The following is a 14862-nucleotide window of genomic DNA, read 5'->3' on the forward strand; positions in this document are numbered from 1 at the left end:
CAGCAGACTTTGGCTTGTTACGTTTCATGAAGAAGATTCCCGGAAAATTCATGGTTCAACATGTGTTCTGTCTTTGGAGTGATAGATTTTCCAAGCCAACTTTTTTTCCTCTAGAGATAATAATGACTCTTAGAGGGTGTGCTATATTAGAAAACATTCCGAACGGCAGAAGTTAAAGCTACATGCGCCTGTGTGTGTTATTTTGTGAGTGAAAGGATTTCCTCACCTCAGAGAACATCTAAAGACCGGTAAAACAAAAGGGAGTGAAACTGGAGGTGTGTGTGTGTGTGTGTATTAAAGTCCTCAGAAGAAGGGAGCAAAGCAGCTTCTGTACCTAATTGGCTTGCTCCTGTGTGCCGACCTCCTGCTGCAGCAGATTAATGGCCGCTGTGTGTTTGCTCACTGGACTCGGCGCTCTGCAGGCCTGCTTTGTGCCTGGAGATAACCAAGTGTTGAGGCTACACGGTGGAGTCTCTCAGAGACTTGGAGCAGCTTCCTTTGGCCTGAGTTGTATCGGGTTAGTTTAGTCAGCTCTATTAATTGATTCACACTGGAACATTGAAGCAAAATTTGGCTGAAGTTTGATGATTTTTAAAGATATTAAGTCTGAACCCAAGACAAATTTTGTTTGGGACAATAAACTTCATCTTATCGTCTTCTCTTATCTTAACAGTGGATTAAATTTAAACCTAACTAATATCTGTTTTCCATTTGAACAGCTTGTATTGGAGTTGTATTGTTTGATTTAGCTCATGCATTGACTTATTTTTCTTGCAAAGTTGTTTGAAAATCTTCAAAATGGCAGCAAACTCTTAGATCAGAACATTAAAGTTCTAAATAGGCTTCCATTCTATTCTTATTACTGTGTTTCTCACAGGCATTTATTTACGTATGCAGATGAGATTTCTCTGCCTTAGTTTTCTGTTTTCACGTCTTTCCCATTTTGTGGAGAGCCTAACAAACAGGCTTTTGTTGTCACTGGATATTTACGTTCCAGGGAAACAGAAAGTCATGGATTTCTAATTTAAAAACTATTTGAGATCCTGATCATCTAATGAAATTTTGTTTATTTTTGAAATATAATTTGAAAAAATAATTTGGAGTGGGATCTAGACAGATTAATTTTAATCAATTAAACATGTTTTTTTGGGGGGCAGTGAGTCGCTTTTTTAATGTACTAAAGGTTCTGGCCGGAACCTTAAAATAAATTCTCAATGCTAAACATGTAGCAGCATCGCAGACGTCTCCAACGTGTCCACAGTCTGCATTTATAAAGAAGGTCCATGAATGATCAGGAGTTCCTGAAACTACATTAGCAGCTTGCACCAGTCTGATGGTTGAATAGCCCTAGAAAACAGATTAATAACAATAAACATCTTTTCAATAATTAAACATCTAAAATGTTTTTTCACTTGAAAATGTTTCTTACTTTTTCAATATAGTCCTTGATCAAAATGCGATAAATTATTTACAGATCATGGAACTAACTCAATCAAAAATTTTGTGAAATCCGGCTACTAAAAATGTATCAATTTTCTTTTTTCCTAATAAATCTTCTCAAATGAAATATTTAATTTCAAAAATAATATGCAATGTTCTAATGCAAATAAAATTCACTTGTATTATCTAGTCATTTTTGGACATTTATAACTGGGTTGGAGATAATTTAATTATATGTCTCTATTTAAAAATAGCTCACCGTGATTGTGTGTGTTTTAGTCATTATTATTATTATTATTATTATTATTTCTTGCTCATGCAGCTATTTAGTTGTCTTATAGATCCTACAGCTCCTCCTGTAGTTTGATCTGTGGTAGAATTGAAGACGTCAGTTTCTGTACAGGGAAAACTCAGACATCTTGGAACCAGTAACCAGTAGCTCCCCCAGTGTTTCCAGTTTGGTGTCCTTAGCATAGTGAGAGCTTTCTTTCTGCCACAGAGTCTCAATCTCATCCCGCTGCATAAGCTAAGCGCTCCAAAGATTGATTCTGGGGTTGATGTGTAATTCGACTACAGGCATTCCCACATCTTTGCATTATACAAGAGTATCTGCGCTGGCTTCTTGTTGTTTCAGCCTGCAGTCGTGCTCATTTGGGTTCAAACCAGTTGGTTACATGACGAGTATTAGCAGTGCTGTTTTCACAGTTCAGAAATATTCCAGGCTGCAACTATTTCTTGTAAGATCGTATTTTCCTCTCAGACACAAAGACGAGTTCTCCGTCTGCCTCAGGCCACCACTCCCAGGTTTAAAATTGTGTCGTCTGACTATTCCTGGCACTTTACTCCACCACTCAGGAGCAGACACGTTGATGCGGGCATTCCTGCAGCTCATCCAGTGAGAAGATGCTGCTGCTCAGAGTGCAGGGCCGTTTTCCCATCTATCACAAGCATTTCTGGGCTGTCATTTGCTTGCAAATGCTTTTACGCTCCTTAAGCTTCTTGACATTTTGTCGTGTCACAGTCAAAAACTGTATTGTGTTTTATTAGAATTTCATTTGACAGGACAAAGTGAACTAATGGATATACGTGAGGCAGAAGTAAACATGACATATGGCTTTCATAAAGTTCTGCAAATTCAAATGTTAAATGTAACATGCGTTGTTGTCCATCAATAAACTCTTTCAGAAGTTTTATAATTAAAAAAGTTCACCTGAGTGTCTATTAGTCTCAGTTCTAACAAACCTCAGAAGTTTGTTAGAGAACATCGGTAGACAAACGGCATCATAAAGACCAGGCAGGCGAAGCAAACAGGTCCGAGATTCAGCTAGAAAGCCGGGCAGAGTGTCGGAGTCGGGAATACAATCTGTACCCTTTGATCCATAGAAAAGACGGTTTGAACTTCCCCCTTCCTCCGCTACTCTGTGGTCTTGCTCTGCATCCACAAACCCTCATCTTCAACTCCTTGTTGCCATGGTTATGCTTCATAACAACTGTCTGAAAGTTAAAAAAAAAAAAAAAAAGTAAGGGCAAAAACCCTTCCAGCTGCACAACATCCAAAATCAGAGAGAATAATTGTCCAAAGATGCAGCACCACACCCAAAAGAAAAAAAAAAGAAACAAGAGTCTAGAAAAAAGAACAAATCAGAACTAGCTGGCTACTCCAGCATGCAGCCACCAAACACCAACATGCTATCTAAACTCCTTGGCAAGGCTTGAAACCATCCAACCTGTCTGAGCTATTTTACAAAGAGGAACTGGCAAAAAATTTCAGTCATTGAATGCGCAAAGCTATTAGAGACACATCAACTCTTAGTAAAACACATTGAAATTCATAATTTAATGTGAAAAGACTCATTTGCACAAAATACCATATGTATACTTTTCTGTCGTAAAACACAACACCCAGCTCACATATGAAAGCTCCTCAAAGCTTTATCTTTGACATCAGACTAAGCAGTTTGTTTACTCCAGCAGATTCCTTCCTCAGCAATGGGTGAGTTAGCAGAGATTTATTATCAACCAGACATACGTCTCTCTGTAGGGGCGTGTATGTGTGTGTATACACGGAAGGAGATATCTTTTCAGAATGAGACACAGATGTGAATGCCGGCGTTAACATGCTGGTCTGCGAAGTTTTTTTTTTACATTTCCTGTTCTCTGGGCTCCAAACCTGCCTCTGAAGCTCTCTGCAGCAAACAATAACGGTGAGGACATGTCAATGCGACCGAGATGGTTCAGAACGCCGAGCTGGAAAAGCTGGTCAGAGTGTAGGAGTGCAGGCTGTAGCAGCTTCGGCAGCAGGAGGAGTAAGAGGAGGAGGATGGGGAAGTTAAAGGAAGGGGGAGGTCATCTCTGAAATGGCAGTATTGCATAACCTGAAGGGAACAGAAGGAAAGCGAAGAAAACTGGAAAGCAAGTAAATGAAATGGTGTTACTTAGACTTTGCATCAGCTTGTTTTAGTTCTTTCTTTGTTTTTTTTTTTATTTCTGGAGCTTCAACCAGCCTCCAAGAGCAAAAAATAAGAACGATGAAAGACTACGGCCGAAGGGTGAACCTTGTTGTTACCTAAGGAACTTTAAGGCGCCGCCAACACAGACCCACACACGCCCTCTCTGCCGGGACATGCCCACACTTGCAGACGCAGTCCAGAGAGGAAAGAGTGAGGTGCACACCTACCTGTGGAATACCAGCTGGAGTCTGCAGGAAAACACTTGGACTACTCTCTCGCTGGATGGTGTTGAGCACTCTGTCTGCTGTCACTGGGGAGCATGCAGGGCTAGTCTGGTCAGAAGGGGCAGAGATTCTCTTCGGCATGGTGCAGAGGGACATGACCATCCAGTCAGGTAAAGCCTATTCAGCAACACTTGGTTCAAGGCTGCAAGTGGATTTTATTCTTTCTTACACAATCAGTGCGTTTGGTTGCAACAAACTCCGTCCGAGATGCATTTTTATATGCACATCTGACTTAAATCTTCCCTAAAAATGTTCCATCTTGGGTTCACACTGAAGTTTTGAAGGGAAGCTAAAAAAACAAAAAATCAATGTAGAACTGCACACTTGTAAAATAAATTGGTCTCCTCTGGGCAAAGGAAACAGGTGTGGCTGGCATGCCAACTTTTCAGGATCTCTTTAAAGCAGAACTTGGTTGATGAGGTTGCTGGCAAGATGCAATTAGAATGGAGAAGTTCTCTGAAGGTCTCTGTTCATTCGCAGTAGCTGTCAACTTAGATCTCTGGATTGGGACGACTGAGCCGTTCTCAGACAGAGGTGACGGAGTTGGAGGTGAACTAGAGATGCTCTAGGATAGACACCAAAGCTCGGGTGGGAAAGTAGGTTAGAGGCGTCAGCGACTCTGCTCCAGATTGAAGTAGAAATGACCCACTCTTTGCAGTCAGAACAGATTGTCCCAGAATCTCATGACAGCCTCTGAGCCGTAGAAACGGGCAGCTTCTGCACAAAGCAAGAACCCTGTTTGTTTGGGTATGTCTCAAACATGACCACAACAGATGAGCTCACCAACTATTATACTGGTAGAACAAGTAGTAGACAATTGTTTTTTCTGGAGCGTACAAAAGGTCAGCTTCAAATTAGCAGAAATCTCCAGAATAGGGCTGTCATAATGAGTTTTACTTTCAATTTCTTTACTCACCATTTAACAGAGATTGTCAGTCTGAACATAGCATCACCAGGCTGAAATATGGTGGTGGCTGTGTCATGCTGAGGGGATGCTTTACTTTAGGGAACTAGGTTAGAGGTGACGGTAAGGTGGCTGAAGCTAAATAAAAGACAGTACTAGAGGAAGACAGGGAGGCAAAGTGCCAAAATCAGCCATTGTATTATTGGTCAGAATTTTGTTTATACGGAAAATAGCCCAAACTACTCAACTTCCAGAAATCAGGTTTCCAGTCAGAGACCAATTGTCGGAGGCCCATTGGAAGTATGAAAGATCTGCCATGATTTCTGTTTTTACTATTTCTTGTAAACCAAACATTTGACAAAACACCATTATGTACAATAGGAGGGTTTTACAGAAGCTTGGCTATGTGTGTCTTGTGGACCTTGATGATTGTGTCCAAAAACAAAATGGCTCGTGGCCACATGTTGATAGCTCAACTTTCTTCGACCTTTCTAGCCCCCTTCTCTACGGGCATGACTTCAACCAATTCTTCTCCAGTCTGCCCTGTCTAGATTTGTCTTCATTTGAAGATCCTCTGTGGACCCCTCCCTGTTCTTCATAACCACTTCAAGGGTAGTGCAAGCTGAACTATGCTGGGTATTGCAAGAGATTTGAATTTCAGAAGAATGTACAGTATTTGTTGTTTGGCCCGTGAATTCTTCCTCTGACAACAACATCTCAACCACTCTGCGACGAGACCTGGTACTTGTCAAGATGGCAGCTGCAAATCAATAATTTCATGGTCTAACCTTTTTAACAATAGTGACAGAGGAGCATATGTCATTATCAACTGGGACAGGGAAGTGCACAACAAACATATACTGAGACATTTTGGGGAAATAGATCATCCAAAGATACACGCATAGAGGAGCGTTGACCCCAGCTCCTGAGCGCTCATAGCCCGACCCCATTCCTGCCCATGTTCACTGCCACATAGTGAGGAACACACTGCCAACGGAGACACACTCAATTTGCCTAGACCCAAACTAGCTAGAGTGAGACTTGTCAATGTAGAATGCGTGTTAGAGGCTACAGAAGATGTAAGATATTGGCATGTGTCTTGCCTTCCAACATCTCTAAACTCAAAAAATATTAATATTTTAGATTGGTCCACTATTTTCCAAAGAGAATTTGGGAAACGTCAGTTTCTAAACGTGCAAACTTAGTTGAGACAATCCCTGTAATGCTGTTATTATTTAAAAAAGGTTGTATAGAAATGCACACCAGTTATGCTCTACTTTCGCTCATAGAAACCAATTAAAATGCATTAAATTTTTAGGCTGTAAGCAAAAGCAGATACAGATAATCTCTCCATCTTTTGTCTACGCAATGTCAAAAGCCTTGCTCTATCTGACTCACTTCTGGCTGGTAGGTGGCAGAAACGATCCGTTTGCTGTCACAAATTAAACGTGCCGTCACGTTGAAGACCGAAGCGTCCGCGGCTCTGGCCGTTGGGCGCCTTCTGGAGGTACGTTGGCTCAACATGCAGCCTGGCAGTGGCCAGCTCAACCTAGCAGTGATTCAGGGAGCTGACGGCGCTGTTATGTAACCGATTGTAAGGCTGCCAGCACCAGAGGCCCCACAGCACTCCGTCAGGCTGAGAGTAGGAAAGGGGCAAAATGAGATTGAGAGATGGCAAGAAAGATTGCTAATAAAGATGGAGAGGATGAAGAAATGAGTGTTTAATTAGATAAGGGACCGAAATGTAAAAACAATAACAAGTGTTGAAAGAAAGGAGGAAGGAAAGAAGGAAGGAAGTATTTAAGTCAAAGTAAACACCGTCCAACATAAAATTCAGCAACAGCTTGCTCAGAAAGCAGCACACTAAGTTTTAGTATGTACAGCATAACGTTGAATTGGACGTCCCAAGGATTACATCAGAGGCAGGAAATGAATAACAGGAGTCAGAATTACTTCTTTGTGGACGAATGGAACTGACTATCCACTACACACACAAACAGATGTATTTATGTTACTAATCTGTGTAGGAAGGTGTGCTTCATGCTACACCATCATGACTGGTCAGCACGCACACACACACTTCACACCTCATGTCACTGTCAGGACCTCAACATGCGCTTGCTTGGATTTGGTTGCCTTCCCGTTTTCACAGTACGTCCTGACGGCACGGTATTTTCTGCAAGCACCGACACACTCCGCGACTTTGATTAGCGATCAAGTAAAATCCTGTTGGATAATAATGAGAAGTCGGGGGAGCCCAAACAGAGCAGCCTCACTCAGATTGCTTGCCTTAAGCCAAAAAAGAAAAAAAAAAAGCAATGCTTTATCAGCTCCGCGAAGTCTGCTTGTAGCAACGGGAACACGACGCCCGCACACCCACAGGTACAAGCCCACTCATGTTGCGTGTACTGTATTTTACAGCATGCCTTGCAGTTGTGAAATGCAGGCTTTTGAGCAGGCAGGGCCAGGAAGAAAAGCACCGCTGATGAGCTTTTTTTTTTCTTGGAAAAAGGACATCTTGTTTTCTCCAGATTCAAAAAATGTAAACGTGCAGAAATAAATAGGATTGCTATAAATATTGCTGTTGCCGTTTGGATGCAGTAGAAGTCACATGCTTTTAGGTGCTTATATTAAATAATTTTTAAAAACTATTAAGACACCACATTAGATGTTCAGTTTTTATAAATAGTCCTGTTATAATAAATTTTGCTGTAATTTTCAGTAATTATTGCGGTAAACGATATTGTTGTGCTGGGTCCATTTTTAAGTAATATATTGATAGTGGTATAATTATTCAAATTTGCCATCTCAGAGTGATAAACTTACATTTTGTAAAGAACACTTAACACTGGAACTGGGAGACATTGTAAATGTCCACAATAAAACATTACAACCAAAAAAGATAAATAAAATGGAAAGAAAAACCACACACTTTAGAAACCATAAATAAAATGGATTATATTTTCTCTAAACAGAATTGCCCTTCAAAAAATATTAATCATCAGAGTGGAAATTATTGAGCTCATCTTAATGTATCATGTGATTAATTACTTACTGTGACAGGCTTACTCACAAAAGAAGTTCTTGCCCTTTTTTTCATTTTTGTTCTGTTTAGAAAAGAAAATTGTTAATTTATGGAAAACACCAAGAAATCATCTCTTCTTCTTTGCACATTTGATGTTTTTGTTAAAAAAAGAAAAGGTAAGAACACATCAACCCTTGATAATCAGTGTTGCGCCTTTGGCTGAAACACCAGGCTAAAGTATCTGTGCTTTGACTAGGCCTAGGACTTGATTTACTGTTATGCTTTGGGCCATTGTCATGTTATAGGATCCAGTTCCGCTTCATCTTTTAACTTTTTTTAACAGAAAGTCTCACTTTTTCCTCACACCCCCTCTTTTATACAGTATTACTATCAGCACGCCGTTCTATGATTGGTTCTGCTATGCTATTATTGTAGTGATCGATTGAGTGATTGTAGTGTTATTGTAGTTCTTTTTCAGGAACTATGTGGAGTTGATGCTAAACATAAGAGCTACTCCTCCTGAAGTTCTGCTCTTTTTCTACGTTCTCTTTGGGAAGCTACAGCTGGCCTTCATGGTTTTCTTAGAGCGGAAAGGTTTTCTCCTTGCACAATGTCCATGGAAGCTAAACTTGTACAGTCAGTCTCATTCTGACTTTCACATCAACACCAACAACAGTCTGCTGTCTCTTCTATGTTGACATTTTTTGCATTTTTGTAGCATCTTGCAGCCTGCTCTCTTGGGACTTGCTTGGGTGACCAGACTTGGACATGTTGGCAGTTGTTTTGAATGTCATGTTTTATTTGGTGACTAATATGTGGGGGAAAACACTCCAAGCCCAATGCTAGGTAGGGTACAAACAAAAGCCCTGGTAACCCTGTTAAACTTCATGGCATTGAACTGTCTGAAAAACTGGAAAAGTTAACAAATCTGTTGGAAAGAAAACTGATGAGTCAAAAAGACCAAATCAGTAGAGAAACAGCCACCAGACACGACGCCAAACAATGATCTTAGAGTTTTATCTTTACCATGGTGCCTACAAGTGTCTTCCTCTTCAAACCGTCTGCTTCTTAAATACATGAATGATGGTTTCGGTTGGTACACTCACGCCGACTGGTTCACTCACAATGTCCCACCGTCACAGGTGCATATCCGCTGCTGTGGAGAACAGTTTGCTACATAAACAGGATACGTTACCTCAGCCTGGTCTGATTTTTGCCTCATCTCTCACCCGCTGCTTGTTCTGAATAATAGAACAACCATTAGCCTGTGAGTCACCTGCCAACCAACAGCAAGTGCTGCATGTTTACCACTGGCAGACGAGCGTCGCAGTTTGCTGCGAGCCAGAGACTCCTGTTTCATATCGGTGACTCAGAGACAAGACATGAGCTTGGTGTTCACAACAGCAGCAGCTAAACCTGAAGCTGCAGGCTAGACTTTTCCAAGCAATCATTGCCGAGGCATTTTTTCCCCCACAGAGTATATTAGAACAGATGTAGGACTCGATCAAATTGCTCTAAGTTCTAGAATTTCACCTGAAAGACTCCCTAAAGTGCAAGCAAGTTCACTTTTTATCCCACGAAAAGTCATGAGTGCCGCAGAGCTTTAGTTTGCAGCAACCCCGCTCTTCGCACATGGTCTGCAGTGTGTGTGCTGCGAGAGCAGACCGAAGAACACGGCTGTGGTTGCTTGGATTCAGTTTCTTATGACCGTTTCTTCAAATGCAGTCTTTGTTTTCAGCTTCCATTGTGCTGTAACGTGGTACAAACAAGCCAAATGTTCATTTCTTTTGACTCAGTTAAGATTATTCTAATCATTGGATTAGTAGTGAAAGAAGTATCTTTACAAGCATTAGACAAGATCTGTTGAAACCTGACTTGTGCAATTGTTCTGAGAAGCAAAGATATTCATAGAAAATCATTTTTAAAAAATGGCTTAGTTTGAAGGATTTCTGAGTTTTCAGTTTGAAGTAGGAGAAATAATGTTTAAATTTTATGAAAGTATCCATACTTTTTGTTTTCTCACTGTGACTCACTTGTCTGGGGGGGAAAATGGAAAGCTGTGACCCCATTGAAGGTCTGTGTCTAATAAAAAACCCTGACGCTCAAGCAAATTAACAGCCAGGCTTTTATTAGATGTTATACTATACAGGAAGAGGAGAGCAGTAGGAAGAGTTCTGTGAAATTTAACAAGCTCAACCTGGTGGTGTCCACACAAATTAGTTTGAATGAAAACTATCAAAAATACAGTCCTGGTGCTTCTGTTGAGCTCCAACTGTCTCCGTTTGCTAACAGGAAGTTGGTTCTTATGAGACAGACAGGAAAATCGGCTGTAATGGAGGGAATAAGTTGATGTTCTTTAAGTGATGTATGAAGTTAGGAGATTCACTTCAGCAAAAACATTTTCAGATGTTAGTTATGTAACAGACAGTGGGTTACAGAGCTGTCACCATCGCGACAGGAACACCCCCAGCGCCTTATTTTCCCTCCTTTGAAGACTCATGTTCAACATCAACTTTCCTCCCTCAGAACTTCTTTTCCAGAGAAGGATTGTAATGCAAACAACTGCCTCTAAGACTTTATGATTTATTTATTTACTGTTGTGTAGTCATCATCTAATCTTCTGTTATGGTTTGGACAGCTTTTGTTTCAGATGATGACACTGAACGGATTCTTCCTACTAACTCTAAAGACCTTGGAGGCCAGAACTTTACTGTATTCAAGTTCAAGGTCCCGTGGCATTTTCTCTCTTGATGTACTCAAGGACGAAGAAAATACTAGTAGACATTTAAACTGTATTTCTCAACCTTTTTAAATTATATTTATAATCCTTATTGAAATGTTCTCAATAAAAGCAGTTGAACAGTGCTGATTACATGAGATTGAAATTATGTGAAGTTCCACTTTGTGCACAGATAAATTGGTCCGATTTCCTTAATTTTGGGTGATGGTTGATCAACTGATGCTTACATGTGAAACTAATTGCTATATTAGCAACTTTTCAGACAAAATAGAAATTGGTATAGACTAAAATCAGAATTGGCATGTAAAATAGAAAAGCTTTTTACAAAGGAAAGTTGAGACAGTCCTGAGTCCTGAACTTTATTGCTTGCTGATGTATGGAAGAACCATACATCAGCTCCCTATTCACTCTGAGCACTGCTGTGTACAACTCAAGCTTCACAGTCTTAACAATTTTCAAAACATGCACACAGGTCACACCATGCTCAATACACATCAACGTACAATATTCTGTACACACTCAACACCTGTGATTAAAAAATCAATTCTGTCCAATCTCACAACAAACTAATCAGTTCCTTTATCAACTTCCTCTTTCCATGCTACAAGCATTCGTTGTCCTCTTCAATAAATCATTATTCACTCAGTTATCTTAACACATGTTAAAAGGTCATGTTGTGGCCATTTACTTTGCCAGAAAACAACAGTCGGTTCATCCCTACTTACTATTTTTTTTTTCCCGTAGAGCATAAATAAAATAATTGAAATAAAAATGCGAGTTGGTACGCTGAAATACCATGTCCCAGTCCTACTTGACACTTGCAAAGCAGCCAATCCATTCATTTTTCTCAGCACTAATTGGGTGTACCCAAGCAGCAATAAAGAAGTCTGTATACATTAGGTTGTGCTAAGATGGCTTCCACTGGCTTATTAATCCTTGTTGAGGTATATTTTATTGTGGTATACTTATGAACATCTTTAGAGCCATTTTTCAAGATGGCTGCCATTTTTGAGCCTTTTAAACCAATTAATACCTTAAAATGTTACCTATCCAAGCTCATCCATGACTTGGATGAATTTTGTTACGTCATCCGTTTTCGACTTTGATCATCCTATTCATACAAAGTAATGATATGTAGCAAAATCAGAAACTGAGGACAGCTGTCATCAACTGGAAGGAGATGAAGATGTATAACATGGACTGAGAGACAGTCATCTTAATTGTTAGTGTTAGCTTCCACTAACATATGTTTAGTTGTTTAGAATTACCTTCTGCTCATTGTTTAAATGTTTTCATCAATTTTGCGTTAACTTATGCAGTTTTTTAATAATCTGTTTAGTGGTTTTGTGCTGGCACAGATAAAATTCTTGTTTAGCAAATCAGTGGTTAGTGAACAAAATGATTTGCTACGTCTACCATCACATTAGCTTGTTTTTCAGTGAGTGTAGAAAGTGATTAGGAGCAGCCTTCCTGGTGTGCGCTTTACATCTGCATCTTGTGCTAAATTCCACATCCTTTTCCCATAATAACACACATGGCAGCCAGGGAGCTCCAACTCTGTACCGCAACATCACCTGTGGTTCAGAAAATGTTAACCAGCTCATTCAGGCTTTTATCTGTTTGCGGTTCAGAAATGAGAGTGCTTAGCCATGGTGAAATCCCAGGTCTGATGTCATTGTTGAGTTCTGGCCAAATGTTTAGAGTTCTGGTAAATTCCAAATTCCAGAGCAGAACTGGTTGGGGGAGGGTGGGAAGGGGTTGGGATCAGGAAGCGAAGTTAAAAAAAAAACACAGTCTGTTTCTAAGACTGGAATGTTAATGGTTGGTGTGACCCCCGGCAGACTGACACCAGGCTGTTCTTTAGGATGTCACATTCTTTTTAGGGTCATCTGACCAGTTTTTTCTTTAAATGTTCTATCAGTAAATTATCCAGTGTCTAAAGACATCAAATAATCCCAAACTAACTCATGCAGTTGTGTTTTGTGTAGATAGTTGCCTAAAGAGAACGTAAGAGTTGTTGGGTTTAGGTCTGGAAATATGTGCTCAAGCAATAGGATAACATACTGAGGATTCCAGCCATGATACCAGCTCTATACTTGACTCTGGTAGGAACGCTGGACAAACTGGTTTCCAGGGAAACTTTCCTCTTATTCACAATGATGTTGCAAGAAATGATTTAAGTTAGTTAATTAGGCTCTAGGACCATCAGACACAAATGCATTACTAATATAATAATGGGCACAGTTGCCACACTGGCATTTCTCTGCTGTGGTCTATTAAAATGAGATATGAACTCGTATAAGAACTCTAAAATGCTTTAAAAGTTTGTCAGAGACCATCACTGATAACAAACGTTTCAAGGCAGGAAGCATTCTTGCATCAAGACAATAAGATACATTTAGGGATGGTCAGTTTCCTGTGGATCTCCACTACCAGAAGTTGGGGAAGTTTACGGAAAGCAGTTGCGATTGGCCCCTAAACTTCCCCAACCGCTGGCATTGGAGATCCACAGCAAACTGACCATCCCTAAATATATCTTATTGTCTTGACTGGCAGGGAAAAAATACAAAATACATAAGCGGATTTAAGTAAAATCTATTATCAATGTCAGTTTTCTTTAATACTGTGTCCCTAAATGCAATCTGAGTTGTTTACACAACATTTCACCAACCGTCTTTCATTTAACAGTAAATCTCACCAGATAAACTCTTATCATTTCTCTTGTAGGGTACTGCAGCTGGCTAACTGATCATGTATGGTTGCTAGGGGAAAATGCTACACATTTAGCCAATCTGCATCGTTGAATTAAATGTCTTTAGGGCGCAGGAAATTTTGCCCTTGCTACAGAAAATGTGTAAAAGCAGATAGTGCAGATGTCATCTTCTCTTGCTCAGCATGTTTTGATTATGCTCTTTCTGTTATCATTTGTTCTTTACTGATAATCAGTTGTGATGGTATGTTGCTTTAGTTAGCATGATGCTAATGCTGCTCTGGATTCCTAAGATTTCTTTTTTCAAATTGTTAATAATGATGTTTCTGTTCTTTAAGTTTCTGCTGCTATGCTAATGTTAATATTTGGTTGATCTCATGATGTTTGCTGGGCTAGCTCTACAAACATTCATATTTGTACAATTTTGCTTAGCGCCTTTAAAAGTACGCCGGATAAATCCAGGGGGATTGGTTATGTTATCAGAACCTGGTTAAGTCTATCGGATTTCTGGGGCTAATGTCATATTTGTAGCCATGGTCATTTCATCCTTTACAAATGTGCTTTCTTTCTTACTGTTTATTTAAGGTTAGAGTCTCTACTGTCTGTCATTAGTTGATTATCAGAAGTTCAGTCTGAACATAATTTAAAACCTGTTGTTTGTTCAGAGTTAATCATACATTAGTTTGGTATTTTTCACATTTTTGAGTCTGATCCAAATGTTGACTAAATGATTAAATACTGCATGTTTTGCAAGTTACTGAATAAACCCTTTACGTTCAGCTAATTTAGCCCTCAATGTTATTTTGTTTTATGAAGAATGTTATGTTATTCGGGAATTGATGTCATTTTCCTACCGTTAATTTGAATCTTTATGCTGGACTAGGAAGGGAAAATCTATTGGCACATCAGACGAAAGATGATTTATTTTCATTATTATCATTTGTTGTGGGCGGTATTTTGTTTTGCTCTTCACAAATTCCTAGAAATGTTTTTAAAGTGAAGCACAAAGGAAGAGACAAACACCTACAGGGTCAAATAGCTTTCCTGTACTGCTCCTAAAGCCAAAACTTTTCATCTTGTGGTGAACCTCCAATCTGGAGGTTGAAGTGACCTCCAGATTGAACTTGTGTTTAGATTATGACAACTTTTCTTTAGCTTCTTTTTGTTGATGTTTTTAATTGGTTAAATGAGGTTAATATATCAAATATTAATACATTTTCTCAAAATGGTTTTTATAATGGTTTCTGTTGTAGAATGATAGCAAATATAAATCTCCTCACCTCAGCACAATGCCAGAGTTAATCAAATA

The 14862-nt window shown here is 39.6% G+C and overlaps 1 protein-coding gene across 3 annotated transcripts in view; it reads left to right on the forward strand.

Annotated features, from left to right (window-relative positions):
* LOC102222467 (MKL/myocardin-like protein 2) overlaps positions 1–14862 on the forward strand; it is a 53266-nt gene that overhangs the window by 5726 nt on the left and 32678 nt on the right. Inside the window, exon 1 of one of the 3 annotated variants that reach the window (XM_023340775.1) lies at positions 3572–4284. The exons of the other annotated variants lie outside the window; for them this stretch is intronic. Within the exon in view, the coding sequence (XP_023196543.1) occupies positions 4173–4284 (112 nt within the window). The 5' untranslated portion in view covers positions 3572–4172. Of the gene's footprint in view, positions 1–3571; positions 4285–14862 lie in introns of those variants that run through there. 3 annotated transcript variants of the gene reach the window in all.

The sequence above is a fragment of the Xiphophorus maculatus genome, chromosome 10 (genome assembly GCF_002775205.1).
Source record: "Xiphophorus maculatus strain JP 163 A chromosome 10, X_maculatus-5.0-male, whole genome shotgun sequence".
In the NCBI taxonomy this organism is placed as follows: Eukaryota; Metazoa; Chordata; class Actinopteri; order Cyprinodontiformes; family Poeciliidae; genus Xiphophorus; species Xiphophorus maculatus.